The sequence below is a fragment of the Lepeophtheirus salmonis genome, chromosome 12, assembly GCF_016086655.4.
Source record: "Lepeophtheirus salmonis chromosome 12, UVic_Lsal_1.4, whole genome shotgun sequence".
Lineage (NCBI taxonomy): Eukaryota > Metazoa > Arthropoda > Copepoda > Siphonostomatoida > Caligidae > Lepeophtheirus > Lepeophtheirus salmonis.
Window position 1 is genome coordinate 6,555,288 of NC_052142.2, and position 16,681 is coordinate 6,571,968.

Consider the following 16,681-nt stretch of genomic DNA (forward strand, 5'->3'; position numbering starts at 1 on the left):
GAGTCTGTAAATATAGAGAAGCACAATTAAGATGTTTTGATGGTGCAAATAAAATATGTGAAGTATATATAAATGGAGAATATTAGAAACGCCGAAGAATAATCAAAATAGTCTAAATGATTCAGTATCAAAGGGTGTTAACGCAAATACAAAATCATGTGGATTCAATATATATCGAAGAAGTTAAAGCTGTAGGAGATCGTGGCACAAGAGCCAAGAAAGATTGTGTAGAAAGTGTGGTTTCCAATTTCCTCATAAGAATGGGAAAGTTTGCCTTCCAAAAAGCGCCGAATACACAAGATGTGGTAAGAGAGGCCACTATGCAAGAGTATGCAGGTGTCTAAAAGAAAAATCTATTTCGATCATCAACTCTATTCAAAAATTTGAACTGAATAAATTACCCATCGATGCATTGAATGTCCATGGTAATTACTTCAAAATATAAAAGCTACATATGACAGTGGTGCCATTGTATCTGTCGCTGGATCAAGAGTTTAAAGTAAATATCGATTCAAACCCAATTAAAAGAGTATCGTTTAGAATATATCTTTAACCTAAGTTATTTATTTATTTACATATGAAGGAAGACGGATTGTTGTATATTATTAATGTATAACATCCCTATAAATAACTTTATAAACGTATGTATATTATATTCTGTAAATTTATGCAAGACAAAAAATTTTGTCAGTTAGAAAACATCAAACCCATCATTACAGAAGTATACTCATAAGTTATGAGTATACTTCTGTAATGATGAGTCATAACATCTTAGTTACCACTGACACATTCTCCATTGACTAAAATAATAAACATCTTCCTCTATCAAGAGCATTATTAATTCCCGCCTTTATTATTCAATATTAATATAATAATAGATACTTATAGTCGATAGAGTACTGATTAAAATTACATAGATCGGAGTATTACACTTAAGTTTTCTCTTTGTAATTACTGTATTTTTTTTTTTCTTTTTCACTTCAAATTGTGGTAATATATTAAAAATAACAAAACATGATAAATTCCAAAGAGCTATTAGATAAATGAACATGAAACATTTATTAGCGAAATATAAATCCTATTTTCAAATAAAATGTCCTGTGACAAGATTATCATACATAGAATAAAAATCTGGAACGCAAAAGTAAAAATATATTGAGAAAAGAGTGAAAGTCCAGACTCTCCATGGTAAAGGTTCATTTGTGAAAGATTGAAGAGATCAAAAGGACAAGGAACATTGAAAGAAACATGCAACGCGCTCTTTTTTTTTGTGCTTGACTGGAATGCAAAATAATTTCTACATATTAATAAAGTAATGACTTAAGTTGAAACTTTAATAGACCATATCTTACCCATTTTAAAATTTAACTTAATTTTTTTAATAGGAAGTTTAATAATTGAACAATTATCATTTCAATGACATAGAATATGTGTTAAATATTTTTAATTAACCCCAATTTTTATAATGAAACCCATATTATATATATAAAAATCAATTTCCTAATTTTTACTTTTTTGAATAAAATTGCTTCATAATTCTTCAATATCTGACCTATAAAGCTAAGCTTTTTTATAATATTTGTCGTAGCTGTAATTTTATCTAAAGATCACGTGGCATCTTAATCAACTCTTCTATTTGGGGAAAATATTTGAAATAACATAGATTTGTTCTTGAGCAAAAAATGATAGAAATACTTGATGTATAGAATTAAAAATCAAAATAGATTTATGTTGAAGGATTTTATGACGTAAATATTTTAAAAGTTATGAAACAAACTATTTAAACCGATAATAATTACCTATAATTACTTTGGTTTACGATTTACCACTAATCAAATTCATCTTTAAGACTTCAAAATTCGGATTGAGATTCAATATTATCAATGATAACACATACCAAATTTGAGTCCAATTACTTTCCTCGTAGAATGCCCCATTTATATTATATATATATTATTTGGTTATCTATGTTAATTTAATTTTTTTATTAAAAGTCTGATTGAATTGTGAATTTGATCAATTTTCTCTTTAGTGTTAAAGTGTACTTCATATAAAACTGGATTAAATAATATTTATCCTTTGTCCATGATATTTTCTAATAGTTAAAAACTTAAATTAAAAAAGTTAGATTGATATGAAAAATTTGTAAGATATGAGCTGTGAAAGTTTGAATTTTCAAAATTTACTTAATTAATATCAGAAATTTCTTTTGTACTCCTGTAAAAAAAAGCGCACGCTAAAAAGTGATGTAGCATAATTGATTTGAGTTTGAGTCTTATGTGACTAAGCTCAAGCCCTAATGGACTAAGGGTTAAAGCCTAAGGTGGTTTCAGTGGCATGCTTATGTAGGTGAGAGTGAGAGTTGTATGTGTTTTTTTTTGTATTTGGAGTTTAGGGGGTGAGGAGTGTAGGAGTTTGTGTGAGGATGAATTTGGAGAGACTGAGTTGTGGTCGTTGTGACGAAGGGTTGGATCCCTACGGAGAAGTAGTTAATTCCAGTGGTGAGTTGTATCACCCGGAGTGTTTTGTGTAAGGATGAGGAAGTGTGAATGCGTGAGACTGTGACCTCTCTCACTTTTTTTCCCCAGGTGCGTCCAATGTTTCAGGCCCTTTGTTGATGGAGTGTTTTATGAATTTGAGGGTCGTAAGTACTGTGAGCATGACTTCAACGTTTTGTTCGCTCCTTGTTGTGGAAAATGTGGTAGGGATGTTTAGTGTCTTTGCCTCATTATTCCTGTTCTGTTCTTCTCTTCTTTAGGAGAGTTCATCGTGGGACGTGTGCTGAAGGCCATGTCCTCCACTTGGCATCCTCACTGTTTTACCTGTCAAATGTGCCACAAGGAGCTCGCAGATCTGGGCTTCATCAAGAATCAAGGACGCGCACTTTGTCATGCTTGCAATGACAAGGTTAAGGCCCAGGGACTGGGGAAATGGATGTGTCAAAAGTGTCACTCCTTCATTGATGATGAGCCTCTGAGATTCAAAGGGGAAACATTTCATCCCTATCATTTTAATTGTTCTTTCTGTGGATCAGAGTTAACTTCCACTGCAAGAGAGGTTCGGGCTCGTCCTGGATACACCGCTAATGAGTTGGTAAACAATTCCTCTGTTTTCATCTGACAATTTATAATTATTTATCTCATTTGTAGAATGAGCTCTATTGTTTGAGGTGCCATGATAAAATGGGTATACCGATATGCGGGGCATGTCATCGTCCCATTGAAGAACGCGTTGTCACTGCTTTGGGTAAACATTGGCATGTAGAACATTTTGTATGTACGAAATGTGAAAAGCCATTTTTGGGAAGTCGTCATTTTGAGCGTAAAGGGTTAGCCTATTGTGAAACTCATTATCATCAGTTATTTGGTAATTTGTGCTACGTTTGTAACCAAGTCATTCAAGGTGATGTTTTCACTGCTCTTAATAAAGCATGGTAAGTAGGATTTTGTCTTTGTATTCCTGAGGAAGTTTCAGTTAATATATTAGTTGTTTTCTATTTCAGGTGTGTTAATCATTTTGCATGCTCGTCTTGTGATCAGAAAATGACTGTTAAAACTAAATTTTATGAAGTTGACTTAAAACCTGTCTGTAAAAAATGCTATGATAAGTGAGTTCTTTTATTAGGGTCTATATTTATCTTATTGTCATTTTTTTAAAGATTTCCACGGGAGCTTCGGTTACGTCTAAAGAGATATCATGAAAAGGAAGTTTCACATGATCACGCTCTGAACAAGCTTTAATACCGGAATTTGCTATTATTTTTTTTTAAATACAATTAAGTTTGATCAAAATTGTATTTTTAGTTATAGTTATGACAATGTTTATATTTTCATTTGGGAGTAACAAATTTAAATATTGGGTTTATAAATTGTTGGTATTTTAATATTATAATGAACAATGTGGTTTTTTTGCGTATGTATGGTTATTTGAATAAATAATAATATGGTGGTGAAGTGTACCGTATTAATGGGGATTGGGCTACTCTTGGCACTGCAGTATTTCACTTGGCTCAACAGACGTTTTTTCCTTTCCCCCCTCTAGAAGAAAGACTGGGATTTAGATTGTACTCCAGAGGTGGGGTTCGCAAATCAGACGTCAATCCTCTCACGTCTCATACTATCTCATCTCTACTCGAGACTCCCACTCATGATGGATGATTCTCTCTCAGACACTCAGTGTCTGAATCCTGGACTTAACTCTTCTTCTTTCCCCTTTTCTCTGAGTTCGAATCCCTATGGGGGAATCCCACAAAACATATTGGCTAATTTCGTGGCCTGGACTTTTTTGATTGTTCTCTTCGGAATTTTACGTCGATTTGCGGGTAATTATGGTCGATTGGCATTAATGAGGATATCTTCGCCCAGTATTGATTCTCCCTGGACTCAAGTGTTTTATCCTAATGACTTGGATGGGGATATGGATGAGGATTCTGGAGGATTTTATTCATGGCTAATTTCTATATTTACTTTATCTGACGCAAAGATTAGATCTAGATGTGGATTGGATGCCGTCCAGTATCTTTCCTTCCAACGGCACCTCATTCTCTTTACTTTTTTCATTACTTTGATTTGTATGGGTGAGTTAGAGATGTTCCTATGTCTCATTAAGAATTTTCCTTTCTTTTCATTTACTTACATAGTATTTTCTAGGTGTTATCTTACCAATTAACTTTCAGGGTAATTTACAAGGAACAAAAGCGGATTTTGGTCATACAACAATTTCTAATTTACGTGGAGATGATCATAGGCTGTGGATTCATGTTTTACTCTCTTTATTATTTTTACCATTGGGAATTCTTATAATGAAACGCTTTAGTACTACACTTAAAACTGAAGATGGGGGTGCATGCATAAGTTCAAGAACTATCATGTTGGCAAAAGTTCCAAGATCTTTTTGTACAGAACCGAAAATATCTGCATACTTTTACAGACATCATTCAAATTTAGAAATAGACAAAATATACATTGCACGGGATGTTTCAAAATTAATACCATTATATAATAAATGGAATAGAGTTAGACTTGCTCGAATTTACTGTGAAGTGCATGATAAGGATTTGTTAGTCAGTCATGGAAGATTGGGCTTATCTACTATATGCTGTACTACTTCGGAAAAGGCTTATGACTATTACTGTTCTGAGGAAAAAAAATATTTTGACCAACTTGTACGATGTGAAGCCATTGCAAGGAATAGCTCAATTGGAGTCGCTTTTATCACATTCAAAGACAAGACTTCCGCGCAACAAGTTAATAATATTTATAGCAATTTTCTCAAAAAGTTAAAGAACTACACCAGAACCAAATATAGCTTAGAGAATGAAATAAAGCCGTGGAAGTGGACAATACGTCTAGCTCCACCACCAGAGGATATTTACTGGGAAAACTTGGATTATGATTCGCATCGGTTATTCATAGTTAAAGTTATTTTGGTTAACATTGCTCTATTTGGTGTTCTATTTTTTTTTACTTCTCCTGCTTATATACTATCCCAACTGCAACTTTTTATAACCACAGTATTTGGTACAAGTGATTTTAGACTACCCCAAAAGATAAATGATTTTGTTCCCACATTGATGCTTTGGATGTTATCTGCGCTTTTGCCAAATATTGTGGCTTATTCAGATCTACTTATGGGGCACTGGAGACGAAGTGTTGAAAATATCTGGATAATGAAGAAAATCTTTTTTTACCTTCTATTTATGGTTCTAATTTTGCCCTCCATTGGACTTACCTCTTTACTTGCTTTTGCTCGATTATTATTCTATGATAATGCAATTAGTCATCCTTCTAAACTTAAGTGGAATTGTATTTTTCTTCCGGATAATGGTGCATTTTTTGTTAATTATGTCATCACTTCGGCTCTCGTGGGAACAGGCTTGGAATTAATCAGATTTACTGAATTATTTATGTATGCAGTCAGGATGTGGTTAGCTAAATCCATAGCTGAGGTATCATCCGTTCGATGCGCAAATCTGTTCGAATTTCCATTTGGTTATAATTATGGTTTGTCATTGTTTTTGGTAAATATTAGGCGTGACTAATTTATATATTTTTCCCCCAATATTTTAGGATGGATTCTTCTTATCTTTGCCTTGACTATTGCTTATGCTGTTGTTTGTCCTTTAATTACTCCATTTGGATTGTTTTATTTGATAATGAAACATGGAGTTGACCGCTATAATTTATATTATGCATATAAACGGTCCAAAATCAATAAAAACATTCACTTCCTTGCAGTTAATTGTGTAATTGTTTCACTTCTAATACAGCAAGGTATATTACTATTTTTTAATATTATACGTTACGGAAATAACAACAACTCAGTAATTTTGAGCCCAATGGCTGTATTTTCTATCATTATTATTTCTATTTGCTGCATAATATTTATTATCTATATTTTGTATAGTGCATTAGAATATCCAATTTTAAGTAAGAGTATTAGAAACATGCCACAATCAGATCCCTGTGAAAACGTCATAAATGCTGAAAAAGAGATGGAGTATATTCCAGAAGTATTAAATCTAAATATTATTACTTCTATGCCCTTTACGATACTCAAGGTAGACAGTTCTTCTTCAATAGGAAATTTGTGTACTTCAGTGTCCCAAAGTTATGGTACTATGATCAATAATGAAGATGATTAAATAATTTCAAATGCATTAAAAATGGACTAAATCTATATTATTTATTACTTTTTACAATATTTAGGTAGGTATTTTTATTGCCATCTTTAACTTTAATTTTAGTCATTTAATTGACTGATATTGTTGATTTATATTTGTATTGGACTAAAAAAAATATATTATGATTTATTCCTATTTCATTTCTTATTTCGTTTCATGTATGTCAGCTTTCAATCCATTTTAAATAAATTAAAATTAATGCTTCAAATTTATAATATTGTATTGATTTATTTTTATAACAAATTTACTAGTCAGCTAGAACCTACTGAATCAGCTTTGCTTTGTAAAGTCTTTTTTTAGAACTTCGCTCTAATTATGTGCCTTTATGTTTCCAATATAATTGATGATTTAACAAATAACTATGAACTTGTTTTGTTTATCATAGAGATTCACTAAATTACGTGGAAATAACTTTTTTATAAAATTTTTTGGAATTAATTACATTGAAGGGCACGAAATTTTTACAAATGAGATGAAGCCAAGAATATAATTTATCTAGCAGAATCCAAAACTGATTTCAGTTTTGGATTCTGAACTCATTAATAGAGAGAGTTGATCGCATGGATCAAGAAAACTGTTGTTTATCTGTAGAATCCTATGTGATCGACATGTTTTTGTTACATAATTTGCGTTGATATAATTAATAATGCAGATTATATAGTTATGCAGATGATATCCTCCTATTAATAAGTAGTAAACATCCAAGTACTCTTGTCAATGGGATGCAAAATGCTATGGATTTGGTTATGGAATGAGGGAAAACAAATGGTCTCACCTTTAATCCATCAAAATCGAGTGCTATAGTCTTCTCAACAGCATATAAATTAATATCTAAATACTTTCCACAATTATATATGTATGGAAAAGTTATGAAATAAGCAACACAAATGAAGTACCTAGGTGTGGTGTTTGATCAAGGACTCACTTGAAAGAAAAAACTGCAAAGTTTCCCGTATATGGAACATGGCAAAGGCAGTCATACGGCAAAAGTGAGGGTTAACCTCAGATAAAGTTCTCTTCCTCTACGAAGTCAGGATCAGACCTATGATCACCTATGGGTTTGTTGTATGGGGGCACACCGTTATTGCAAAGAAAGGTGGAATAAGGAAATTAACCACCATTCAGAGAAAATCACTCTTGAGAATGACTCATACGATACGTTTCCTTTGTAATAAAATACTTGATCAAGTTGAATTGAATAAAGTAAGTTACTATATCACCGGCAATCATATCTGGGTCGACAACCGTAAAGTTAAACAAGATTTCTTTTTTTTAGCCCATAACTTTTTTGATTTTGAATAAAAATAGAAAACGTAGTAATTCGTATAGTTGTTTTGGAAACCCCAATCACTTATTGATAAATAACTCAACCCCTAATCTAGTATCCTTAAGCTAGAAAAACAGTTTTTGGGTATAAATAAGCCCCCCTTATATAACCTCCCTATAAATCGATACCCCCGTTGTAACCTGTCGTAGGACATCTACACATACACACACACATAGACAATCTATGTATACAGATGGTAAACAAGAATAAATTCTTATCTAACTTTACTTTATCATTAATAATGCAAGGGTTAATTGCTATATTTTAAAATAGTTAAATATTATAAATATTTAGTTCTTCTTAATTGCAAAATAGCTATTGCCAAGAATCGGGTTCAGTATTATAAAGTACCCCAAAAACACTTCCATTGTTATCGTTGAGACCAACAAAATGATAAACATGTTATTGAAATTTATATTAAAATATGTCCAAAATATTTTTTCAATGTCTAAAGGGTGACAAATATCTAAATAATGAATTTCTTCAGATTTTGATTTTATTTACAATCATAAATAAATAACTAATTAAAAGGTTAACAAATTTATTGTCGAGAAGTTACAAAAAATGTGCAAATTAATATGTAAATATAATTCATGTTCTGCCCATATATAGCGAATCAATGTATCTTATTATTTTCAATTTTTGCCATAAAATTAGTTATTCTATGGGATTTTTATCATTTTGACATGTTTTTGTAAAAAAAATCATTGTATATATGATATAGATATTTTTTTTTGACTGGTGAAACCATACATTTAGTTTAATGATTAATTTACTATAATTTTCTATAAAATAAAGATCCTATATTGTCCGCTATGGACTCAGTGTTTCAGTAGTAGTAAACAACATGAAAAAAATACTGTGGTGGAACTAACACCAGTAGATGGAAGCATCTGAGACTGTTTAGCATCTGTTGGTGGCAATTGGAACATTTATATCATTTTGAGAATATTTTGTAAAAAAAATCATTGGATATATGATTTTTTTGACTGGTGAAATAATACATCTAATTTAATGGCTAAATGATTGTCCCCAAATCAATTTATATCTTGAATTTTTTAGAAAGTAGATATGTTTATTGCTTCCTTCTAAGCTATCCAGCTAATTTATTTTGAAATTGATTGCAGAAAATGAATGAATCGTTAAGTGGGTCAAAAGTTATTAAAAGTAACGTTATAATAAATCTTAAGACGATGGATAGTAATAATTCACCAAAGCGAACTACTTATGAAGAAGTATAAAACATAATCTTTGGGATTTTTAAACTAGATCATTATATTCTTCAAGGGATTCATGTTTTCTCAAGTGCTAGAGATATTATTGCTATTGTTCTTGATAAAGATTTGAACATTAGCGTTGCCTTCACTCATTTTGAAGATGAGTTTGTGATCAGGAAATTGGTTGATAAAAAAGAGATTGTGGGTTGATAAAAGGAGTAGAAAAATATTGACTATTATTTAACAACACATAAATATATTTATCTCAATTTGAATACATAAATATATACCTAGACTATCTTTTTACTATCTTCAAAATTATATTGTTTTTCTTCCTGTTCGTTATGTCCCGGTATTTTCTAATAAACAACAAAAGACTGGTCCGGTCGTGGCAACGCCAATAGCTCCCCCTAAGATAAGTGGAACATTAGGAAATTAAAAATTATGATGATCTGCGTTTTTAGAAAAACGGATTCGCCTTCCGCTTCGAGAGGTTGGTTGGGATCCGGTAGATTTGGAAGGAGTCGGTTCGTTTGGACTGGAAATATTTTCTGAAATTTTTCACTAGTTGCGGTTGGTCTTTTTGGACTAAAAGTTTATTTAATAATCACTGGTTTAAGACGCTGAATAGAAATAGTTTCCTTCTTAGCCAATGGTAATTCAACATAAAATGTACTTAAATTTATAAGACAATAAGGATGTTTTAAATGAATTATTTTCGCGGAATATCTGAATATATGGAGCTGAGTCAAATCCTAATTCCATTCAATTCTTATGTGCTTATGACATTGGGATATCCATCATGTTCAGGGATCTCATCTCTTTAGAAAAGGTTCTTGCACCTTACTCGATGGATATCATCTCATTTAATGGAAGTATCAGTCATTGTGCAGATGTCCTTTAACGTCCAAATCTGTTAATTTTAACCAGGTGATCTCAATTTTAAATTCAAATTTTATCATAAACCATTATTTATATCAATAGTCAAGTTGTAAATATTTTTATTTTTGAATAATTTTATAGTATTTTATATTACTATGTCCCCATATTTACTTCTCGGCCTTCTAGTTTTTAGAGCTTTTAATCAACCACATGTCAGCATTCAAAGGTTCATAGTATTTAAAAATTGTAATGGGTATTCAATTAAAAACCATTACCACTAACATAAATTATATTGCTGACATTATGACATATGATCCAAATCTTCTATCTTTTTGTGACATTAGGCTAGCTAAAATAAATTTGTTTCCAAACGACTATGATATAATCCAGGCTCCAGCAAAAATAAATACGTGAAATTATCCTTCGAGGGGAGTTTTGATTGCAATTTAAAAAAAATTAATTCCAAAATAATAGCAACAGATGGAGAAGGGAATTACGTTATCATGACCTTACATCTCGGTGGACAAATAATAAAAATTATATCAATTTATGTACCCAACAATGACGATGCACAATTTTTTGAATCACTCGATTCAAGATACATGTCAGAAGACAATATGGAAAATGAGGGACTTATTGTCCTGGGAGACATGAATTTTGTCATGAATCAGAGGAGAGATACAGCGAGTTATGTGAATGAAAATAATAGAAAATCTTCAAATAAACTCAAGGAAATAATAGAAAAAGAGTTTTGATAGATTCTGCAACAAGACTTAGGAAGGGTCCTGAACAAATTTATTTTTTAATCACAATAAGAATGGAGTAGTCAAATGCTTTAGACCTGACTCCATATTTCTATCAGCACATTTGCCCTCTAATATTGGTTGGTGTATGATAATAACACCGAAGCAATCGGACCATAAACCCGTTTTGGTAACAATTAATTTACCCTCCAATGCACGTGAAAAAGACATGGAAGCTAAATGTCTCCGTATTAGAAGACGAGCAAACAAATGCAAGAGCTCAGGAAAGCATTATCGATATATCATCAAAACAATAATTTAAAATAGTCAAAACTGAATCTCATGCCTTTAAATTAATCTTAGACTACACTAGGCGAGAGTACATTAAACTAGGGAGTACTATAGAAATAGAGAACGCACTGTTTTTTGTTTACTACAATAGTAGATCCACCTTGTTTTTCCTTTTTATTTATTCATTAAAAGTATCCTAAGGTTTTTATTAGAGATTATACGTTTATAATTTAAAAAGAGTGGTAAGATTTTAACTATTATGTCAAGTTCTTTCTGCATCTAACAATTGGTGAACTCCAAGCTCCAGGGCCGGATCAACAGCGTGCGGGGTCCCCATAGTGTTGGGGAAGAAGGATGGTGGATGTCATGATTCTTTATACTTATTATTATAAAACTTCCCTATTCCAATGATTTGGCAAACGAATATTTTAAAGATCATAATGAGATGCAAAAACACCATAATCCTTCAATAGTTTTTCCAGAAAATATTTAGTACCTTCTCTTCTTTCTATAGATTTCGATTATATGGGTTATGAGATGAATTTTCATGTTTTTTATGTGTGAGCCCATTTTTCGATTAATGAACGTAATATCTATGAACTCTTGATTTCCCTATAACCATGAAAGAAGAAAAAGTTGTCAGACAAACTCTTCATCCACTAATTTTGAATTTTATTGTGCCCTATGCAGTGCACCAAAATGTCCAAACTCGTGGCTTTATGAATCAATGGAGAAGTAGGAGACATTTATAAGCATTGCTCTCGCTGATAAGAAACACAATCGTAATTAAACCAATTAAAACAAGGATATGTTTCCCTAAAGTATCTAATGGTCCTAGAGAACAGGAACAACCATTTTTGACATACTTTTTAACTCTTCGTCCTTCTTCTATATCCATATGACGAAATGTGATGTCTCCATGCTCCGAAGTTTGGATGTCAGAGATAGCGTCAATAGATGAAAAACAAATCGGAGAATTCATGACAAAATATATTATGTCAATAAAACAATTTATCGAAAGATTGGAAATATAATAATAATGTCAGATTAACCGGTTTATAACCTGCGATCTGTAATTTTTCCTTTCTAATCTCTATTAATTTTAAAATATTATAATTAGTCAATATATTCTTTTGTATTTTTTTGTTGTAGATATAAGTTTTAGAATTTAGGAAAATATTGAATAAATTGAAATTGATGTGCAACTGTCACTTGAAATGATTAAGTCATTTAGTTTGTCTCCAATCATTATCGAGCTTTATAAGTCAACTAATCTGAATGTACCATGTGCATCTCTGGAGTTCTGAGTTGGAGGCATAAATAATTAAATTCTTAGTACCAAGAATAATAGTGACAATTGCCAGGATAAATATATGTATATAAATTTATAAATAAATATAAGTAACATGTAAGACTTTCAGTAAATCTTTAATACAACGAAGTTTCAACAAATAAAATACAAACAAACAGTGAAAGTCAAACTAATTTCATTAACGTTATTGGATTCGGCTGTGGACTTTACATAATAATTAATTCTTATTTACTTCAATTAGAATAAGCAACGGATATCCTATGACAAAATACTCCTTTGTATTATTCGCTTCTCTTCACTAAGAATCAGATGAACTACACTACAAAAAGGCAATCATTAATGAAATATAAAATTATCGAATATTTATATTTGAATGTGTCAGATTAATGGATCGAACTTTTCTTTTTAGCATTTCTTCGGAGAATTTTGCTCAACAACAGAACAGTCCTATAAACTCATTTATGCACATCCAAACTCACTTCTTGCACATTTGAAGTAAGTTGAAGCAACTTATTCATAATTCTCCGCACGTTCACTTCTTCCCTTCAAAATTATGAAAAAAAAAAATGAGAGGTTGTATTAAAAGTAAGAAGCATCTTCAAAGAGCCAAGATACTTGTAGACAAGGTAGGTCAGTCATCATTTTTTTAAACGCACCAGGCAAATATCACGTCAACGCGATAAATAAAAATGCTCCCTAGCTGAATAAAACATAACATTGTTAGCTGTTTTTGTTTACAAGTTCATTGATGATATAAATTATAATTATTAATAATATCAATAGGTGTAAGAGAAATATCCAAATATCAAATATGTGGAAGAACTTGCTAGATTCGGATATTTACCTTTTTTTAAGGACCAAGAGTGTTCTTAAGAAGACCAAGAAGCTTCCAAAACCAACATTCTTTTTTTTTTTTTTTTAAACAAATTAACTACTTAAGGGATAGATTTAGTCTTACGGTCGTCAATCAAGGGTGTGATAAAGATAACAAATGTTACCCCTTGATCTTAACTAATGATAATTATTCATACATATACAAACAGTTAGTCCGCTCTAGAAGAAATCTTGAGCGTGCTCCCGCTTGTTCTTTAAGCAATGAGCGCTGCTCATTTTTTCGCTTGTATTTAAACTTGACAACTCTTTATGTAGGAATGTTAAAAAAAAAAAAAAAAATTCCTTTTAAACCTGTTTTCTCTAATAGATAATGGTAAAACAACTACATTTTGATACCAAAATCATGTCTCTAGCTTCAATATTAAGGAAGTTATGACTAATTTATCATCGGAATTTTACGCATTTTTTTCGTATTATTAAATCTGCTTATGTTATAAACTACACCAAAATTTGTGATCTAATAAAATATGATATTTCAATAAAACAACACAACTTTTGCAGACATCAAGGGAAATGAATAAAATTTTTATGAATTACACAGAACAGTATGTGCAAAAGATGATATTTTTAAATACCTGCAATTGAATTTATAATATGAAAATTCGAGTATATGAATATCCTTCCAGACAATGAATGATAGTTATTAAAAAAAGAGGTTAAAAGTGAAAAGAAAGTACTTTCATATTGCTCAGTAATAAAGATTGAAGGTGCTAATGTCAGGTTAAAATTGATGTATGTCGCATCAACAGATTTTTTGGAAACTTTACAAGATACTAGAAAAATAAATATGTGAAAGTTTATTACATCTTATCAATTTAACAATTATTCTTCTCTTTTTACAAAGTACTTTATTGGTACGATAGAACAGTCTAAAGCTTTAAACCAAGTAGCGAAACATGTACGAAAACAATATAGAGGGGGAAAATCTCTTGGCTGGAATTTACTTGTTTTATCCGCCAGGTGATATTTTTGGCTATTATTTGTATAACAACAACTTTAGCTACAAACTAGAATGTATTAGTGTATTAATAAAAATAGCTAGATTTGAGTTACAAAAGTAGAAAGTAGAATACTGAATAGTGAGTATATTCTAATTCTAGTATTGATTAATAACTATTAACTATAGCTTAGTTATTTTATTAATAAATTAGGTGAGGTGATAAGATGAATGTATGGGGATCTTCCAAGAATAATCAGCTTTCACAGCTCTGCAACTTGTCCTTCAAGAGAGTGGATGAGCTTTTAAACCATATCAAGAATAATTTTAGAGAATAACTCTGATTGTAAATTGTCCCCCACATGTACTGTATGACTTTGCTTCCCACTGTCAGATCATATCTACTAGAATAATTGTCAACATGGTTTCCATGTTTTGGAGTAGTTCAATTCTAAAATTCACCAGGAGGTCCTTAAGGAGGAGGAATTGAGTTTTTTTCCCCCTTCAGACAAACATTCAAAGTTCAAGGGTCCATCTTTAAATCCTTCATGCAGTAATTTGTTGGAGTCTCTCCAGAGGGGGAGAAATTGATGGAAATTCATGAGGTTAAATTGAAAGTCGGGACAGCTCAATACTGGTCTGACAACGAAATGCTCGTTTCTTTAGACGGAAAAGAAGGCAAATGTACCCCGGACTACATGTGATAGATCTTGATAAATGAAAAAAAATAAACTCTATAAATTATTCTTGTTTGGAGTTCCTTCTTCTCAACTTGTTTGTTGTAAAACTTTTATTTGCTTTTTAGTTTTAAATTTACTTATGGGGAGATACTCACTTCACACATGTATTTCCATCAAATAAGATCTTCTCATGAAAATGTAAAACTATTTAGTCTGCAATGATAACATAAAATAATTGAAACAATATATAGACAATTTGACAATTTTAATTCATTTCTTAAATGGTGTGTTCCTTTAGTTTTTATTAACTTATATATCTTGTTCATGACTATTTAATGTATGTATTAGTAATTTGAATTTATATTAAAACATTATACAGTGGTATGTATCGCAAATTTCTGGTATAAGAGCTCATTTAAGGTCAATTTTCCATGGAAAAATATTTATACATAGCCTTTAAAGCGATTTTCGTGTACAACCACTCTTCAAATTCCATGGGGGAACTTGTCACCGAAAGCAAAGATCCAGAAGATACATTGCCAGATTATGAGAGCGAGTGGAAATATGGAAGTCGAAATTCACTTATTCAAAGAGATACGAAGGAATTGGGGCCTTATAATATAAATTATATTTTGAACTGCATGTTACTGACCCTGCAATAGCAATGCTGAAACGGTGCCTTTAGGCTTCCTGATTTTATCTCCGTAGGTATAAAATGGTAATCTTCAGGGATAGTATTGACAAATTTGTCGAATCAAATAATTTGAGGAAAGTTATATCTTTTCCGTATTGTGTCGATAACCCAAGCAGTAACTACAAGATTCTTATCACTTTTATTATTCTCGACCATATATCTAATTGACTTACTTACATCATGAGAATAAAAATTTAAAGGTGGTCCAACCTTTATTCTGTCATATTAACTTACTTTGATTTTAGATTCATCAAGTATGCAAGCTGGTTTTAAAACAAAGTCTTTCTGAAAATCTGAATCAATTTTAATATGACTTAAAGAAATAGTATTAGAGGGAAGATTTTCTGAGGTAAGAACCTCCTCCGGTAAAAGAATTTCATTACAAAGAAGAAGATTTCTCCATTTTTTCATCGGATGGGAAGGGTCAGCAAGAAAGTGAATTTTTTCAATTTCATTAGTAAGATTAATAGTTTTATTATTAAATTAAGATTTAATTCCACAATTTGTACCAAATCATCACCACATTAAGCCTACCCATTGATATTATAAATTACCTGGACAACCCCCTCGAACTCCCCCGACATAAGAATATATTCAATTTGATCTTGATCTTAACAAAAATAAAGGATACATTCTAATAATATTTCTGATAACAAACCAATTCCAGAAACTCTTCAAGAATTAAAGCTTATCTCTGAAGGGTAATAATTCCAAACTAATAAAGCTACCCCTGATCAAATAATAGGTTAAACTAAATAAGTGCCATAATCTAAATTGAATATAAATGATAGCGTAGGAAAATTTTCGAACAATTGGAGTAAATAGGTATTATCTACCCATCAAACAGAGGAAACTTGATTTTTCTATTTTAATGCATATAAATAAACTTTTCTAAATAATATATTTAATTTTAATATTCTTTTTAACTATTCTGTTTTGTATTATTCGGACTAACCTTTCTCGACCCTCTATATGGCCTAGTAGGCATTTTCCTTTCACTTCCTTTTGAAAATTTGAGAAAA

The 16,681-nt window shown here is 31.1% G+C and overlaps 2 protein-coding genes across 3 annotated transcripts; both read left to right on the forward strand.

Annotated features, from left to right (window-relative positions):
• Nucleotides 1–1,203: 1,203 nt before the first annotated feature.
• Nucleotides 1,204–3,953, forward strand: stck (LIM zinc finger domain containing stck). The gene is made up of 6 exons (XM_040721874.2): nt 1,204–2,529; nt 2,589–2,701; nt 2,759–3,093; nt 3,150–3,433; nt 3,503–3,607; nt 3,659–3,953. Exons 1-6 carry the CDS (start codon nt 2,426–2,428, stop codon nt 3,738–3,740), a joined length of 1,023 nt encoding a protein of 340 aa, XP_040577808.1. The 5' UTR covers nt 1,204–2,425; the 3' UTR covers nt 3,741–3,953.
• On the forward strand, nt 3,802–6,890 carry LOC121126585 (calcium permeable stress-gated cation channel 1). 2 transcript variants are annotated; one of them, XM_040721873.2, is made up of 4 exons: nt 4,093–4,576; nt 4,650–6,002; nt 6,069–6,272; nt 6,406–6,890. In XM_040721873.2, the coding sequence occupies exons 1-4, from the start codon at nt 4,147–4,149 to the stop codon at nt 6,411–6,413; spliced, it is 1,995 nt and encodes a 664-aa protein (XP_040577807.1). In that variant the 5' UTR covers nt 4,093–4,146; the 3' UTR covers nt 6,414–6,890. The 2 variants fall into 2 exon arrangements, with proteins under 2 accessions (XP_040577806.1, XP_040577807.1); XM_040721872.2 differs by having other exon boundaries at nt 3,802–4,576; nt 6,069–6,890.
• The last annotated feature ends 9,791 nt before the right edge of the window (nt 6,891–16,681 follow it).

Bases quoted from the DNA above. Each gene is read 5' to 3' on its own strand.
- stck (XM_040721874.2), top strand. From the start codon at position 2,426: ATGAATTTGGAGAGACTGAGTTGTGGTCGTTGTGACGAAGGGTTGGAT. The intron at 3,434-3,502 runs GTAAGTAGGATT...TTTCTATTTCAG, and splicing joins ACTGCTCTTAATAAAGCATG to GTGTGTTAATCATTTTGCAT. The intron at 3,608-3,658 runs GTGAGTTCTTTT...ATTTTTTTAAAG, and splicing joins TGTAAAAAATGCTATGATAA to ATTTCCACGGGAGCTTCGGT.
- LOC121126585 (XM_040721872.2), top strand. From the start codon at position 4,147: ATGATGGATGATTCTCTCTCAGACACTCAGTGTCTGAATCCTGGACTT. The intron at 4,577-4,649 runs GTGAGTTAGAGA...AGTATTTTCTAG, and splicing joins CATTACTTTGATTTGTATGG to GTGTTATCTTACCAATTAAC. The intron at 6,003-6,068 runs GTTTGTCATTGT...CCAATATTTTAG, and splicing joins TCCATTTGGTTATAATTATG to GATGGATTCTTCTTATCTTT.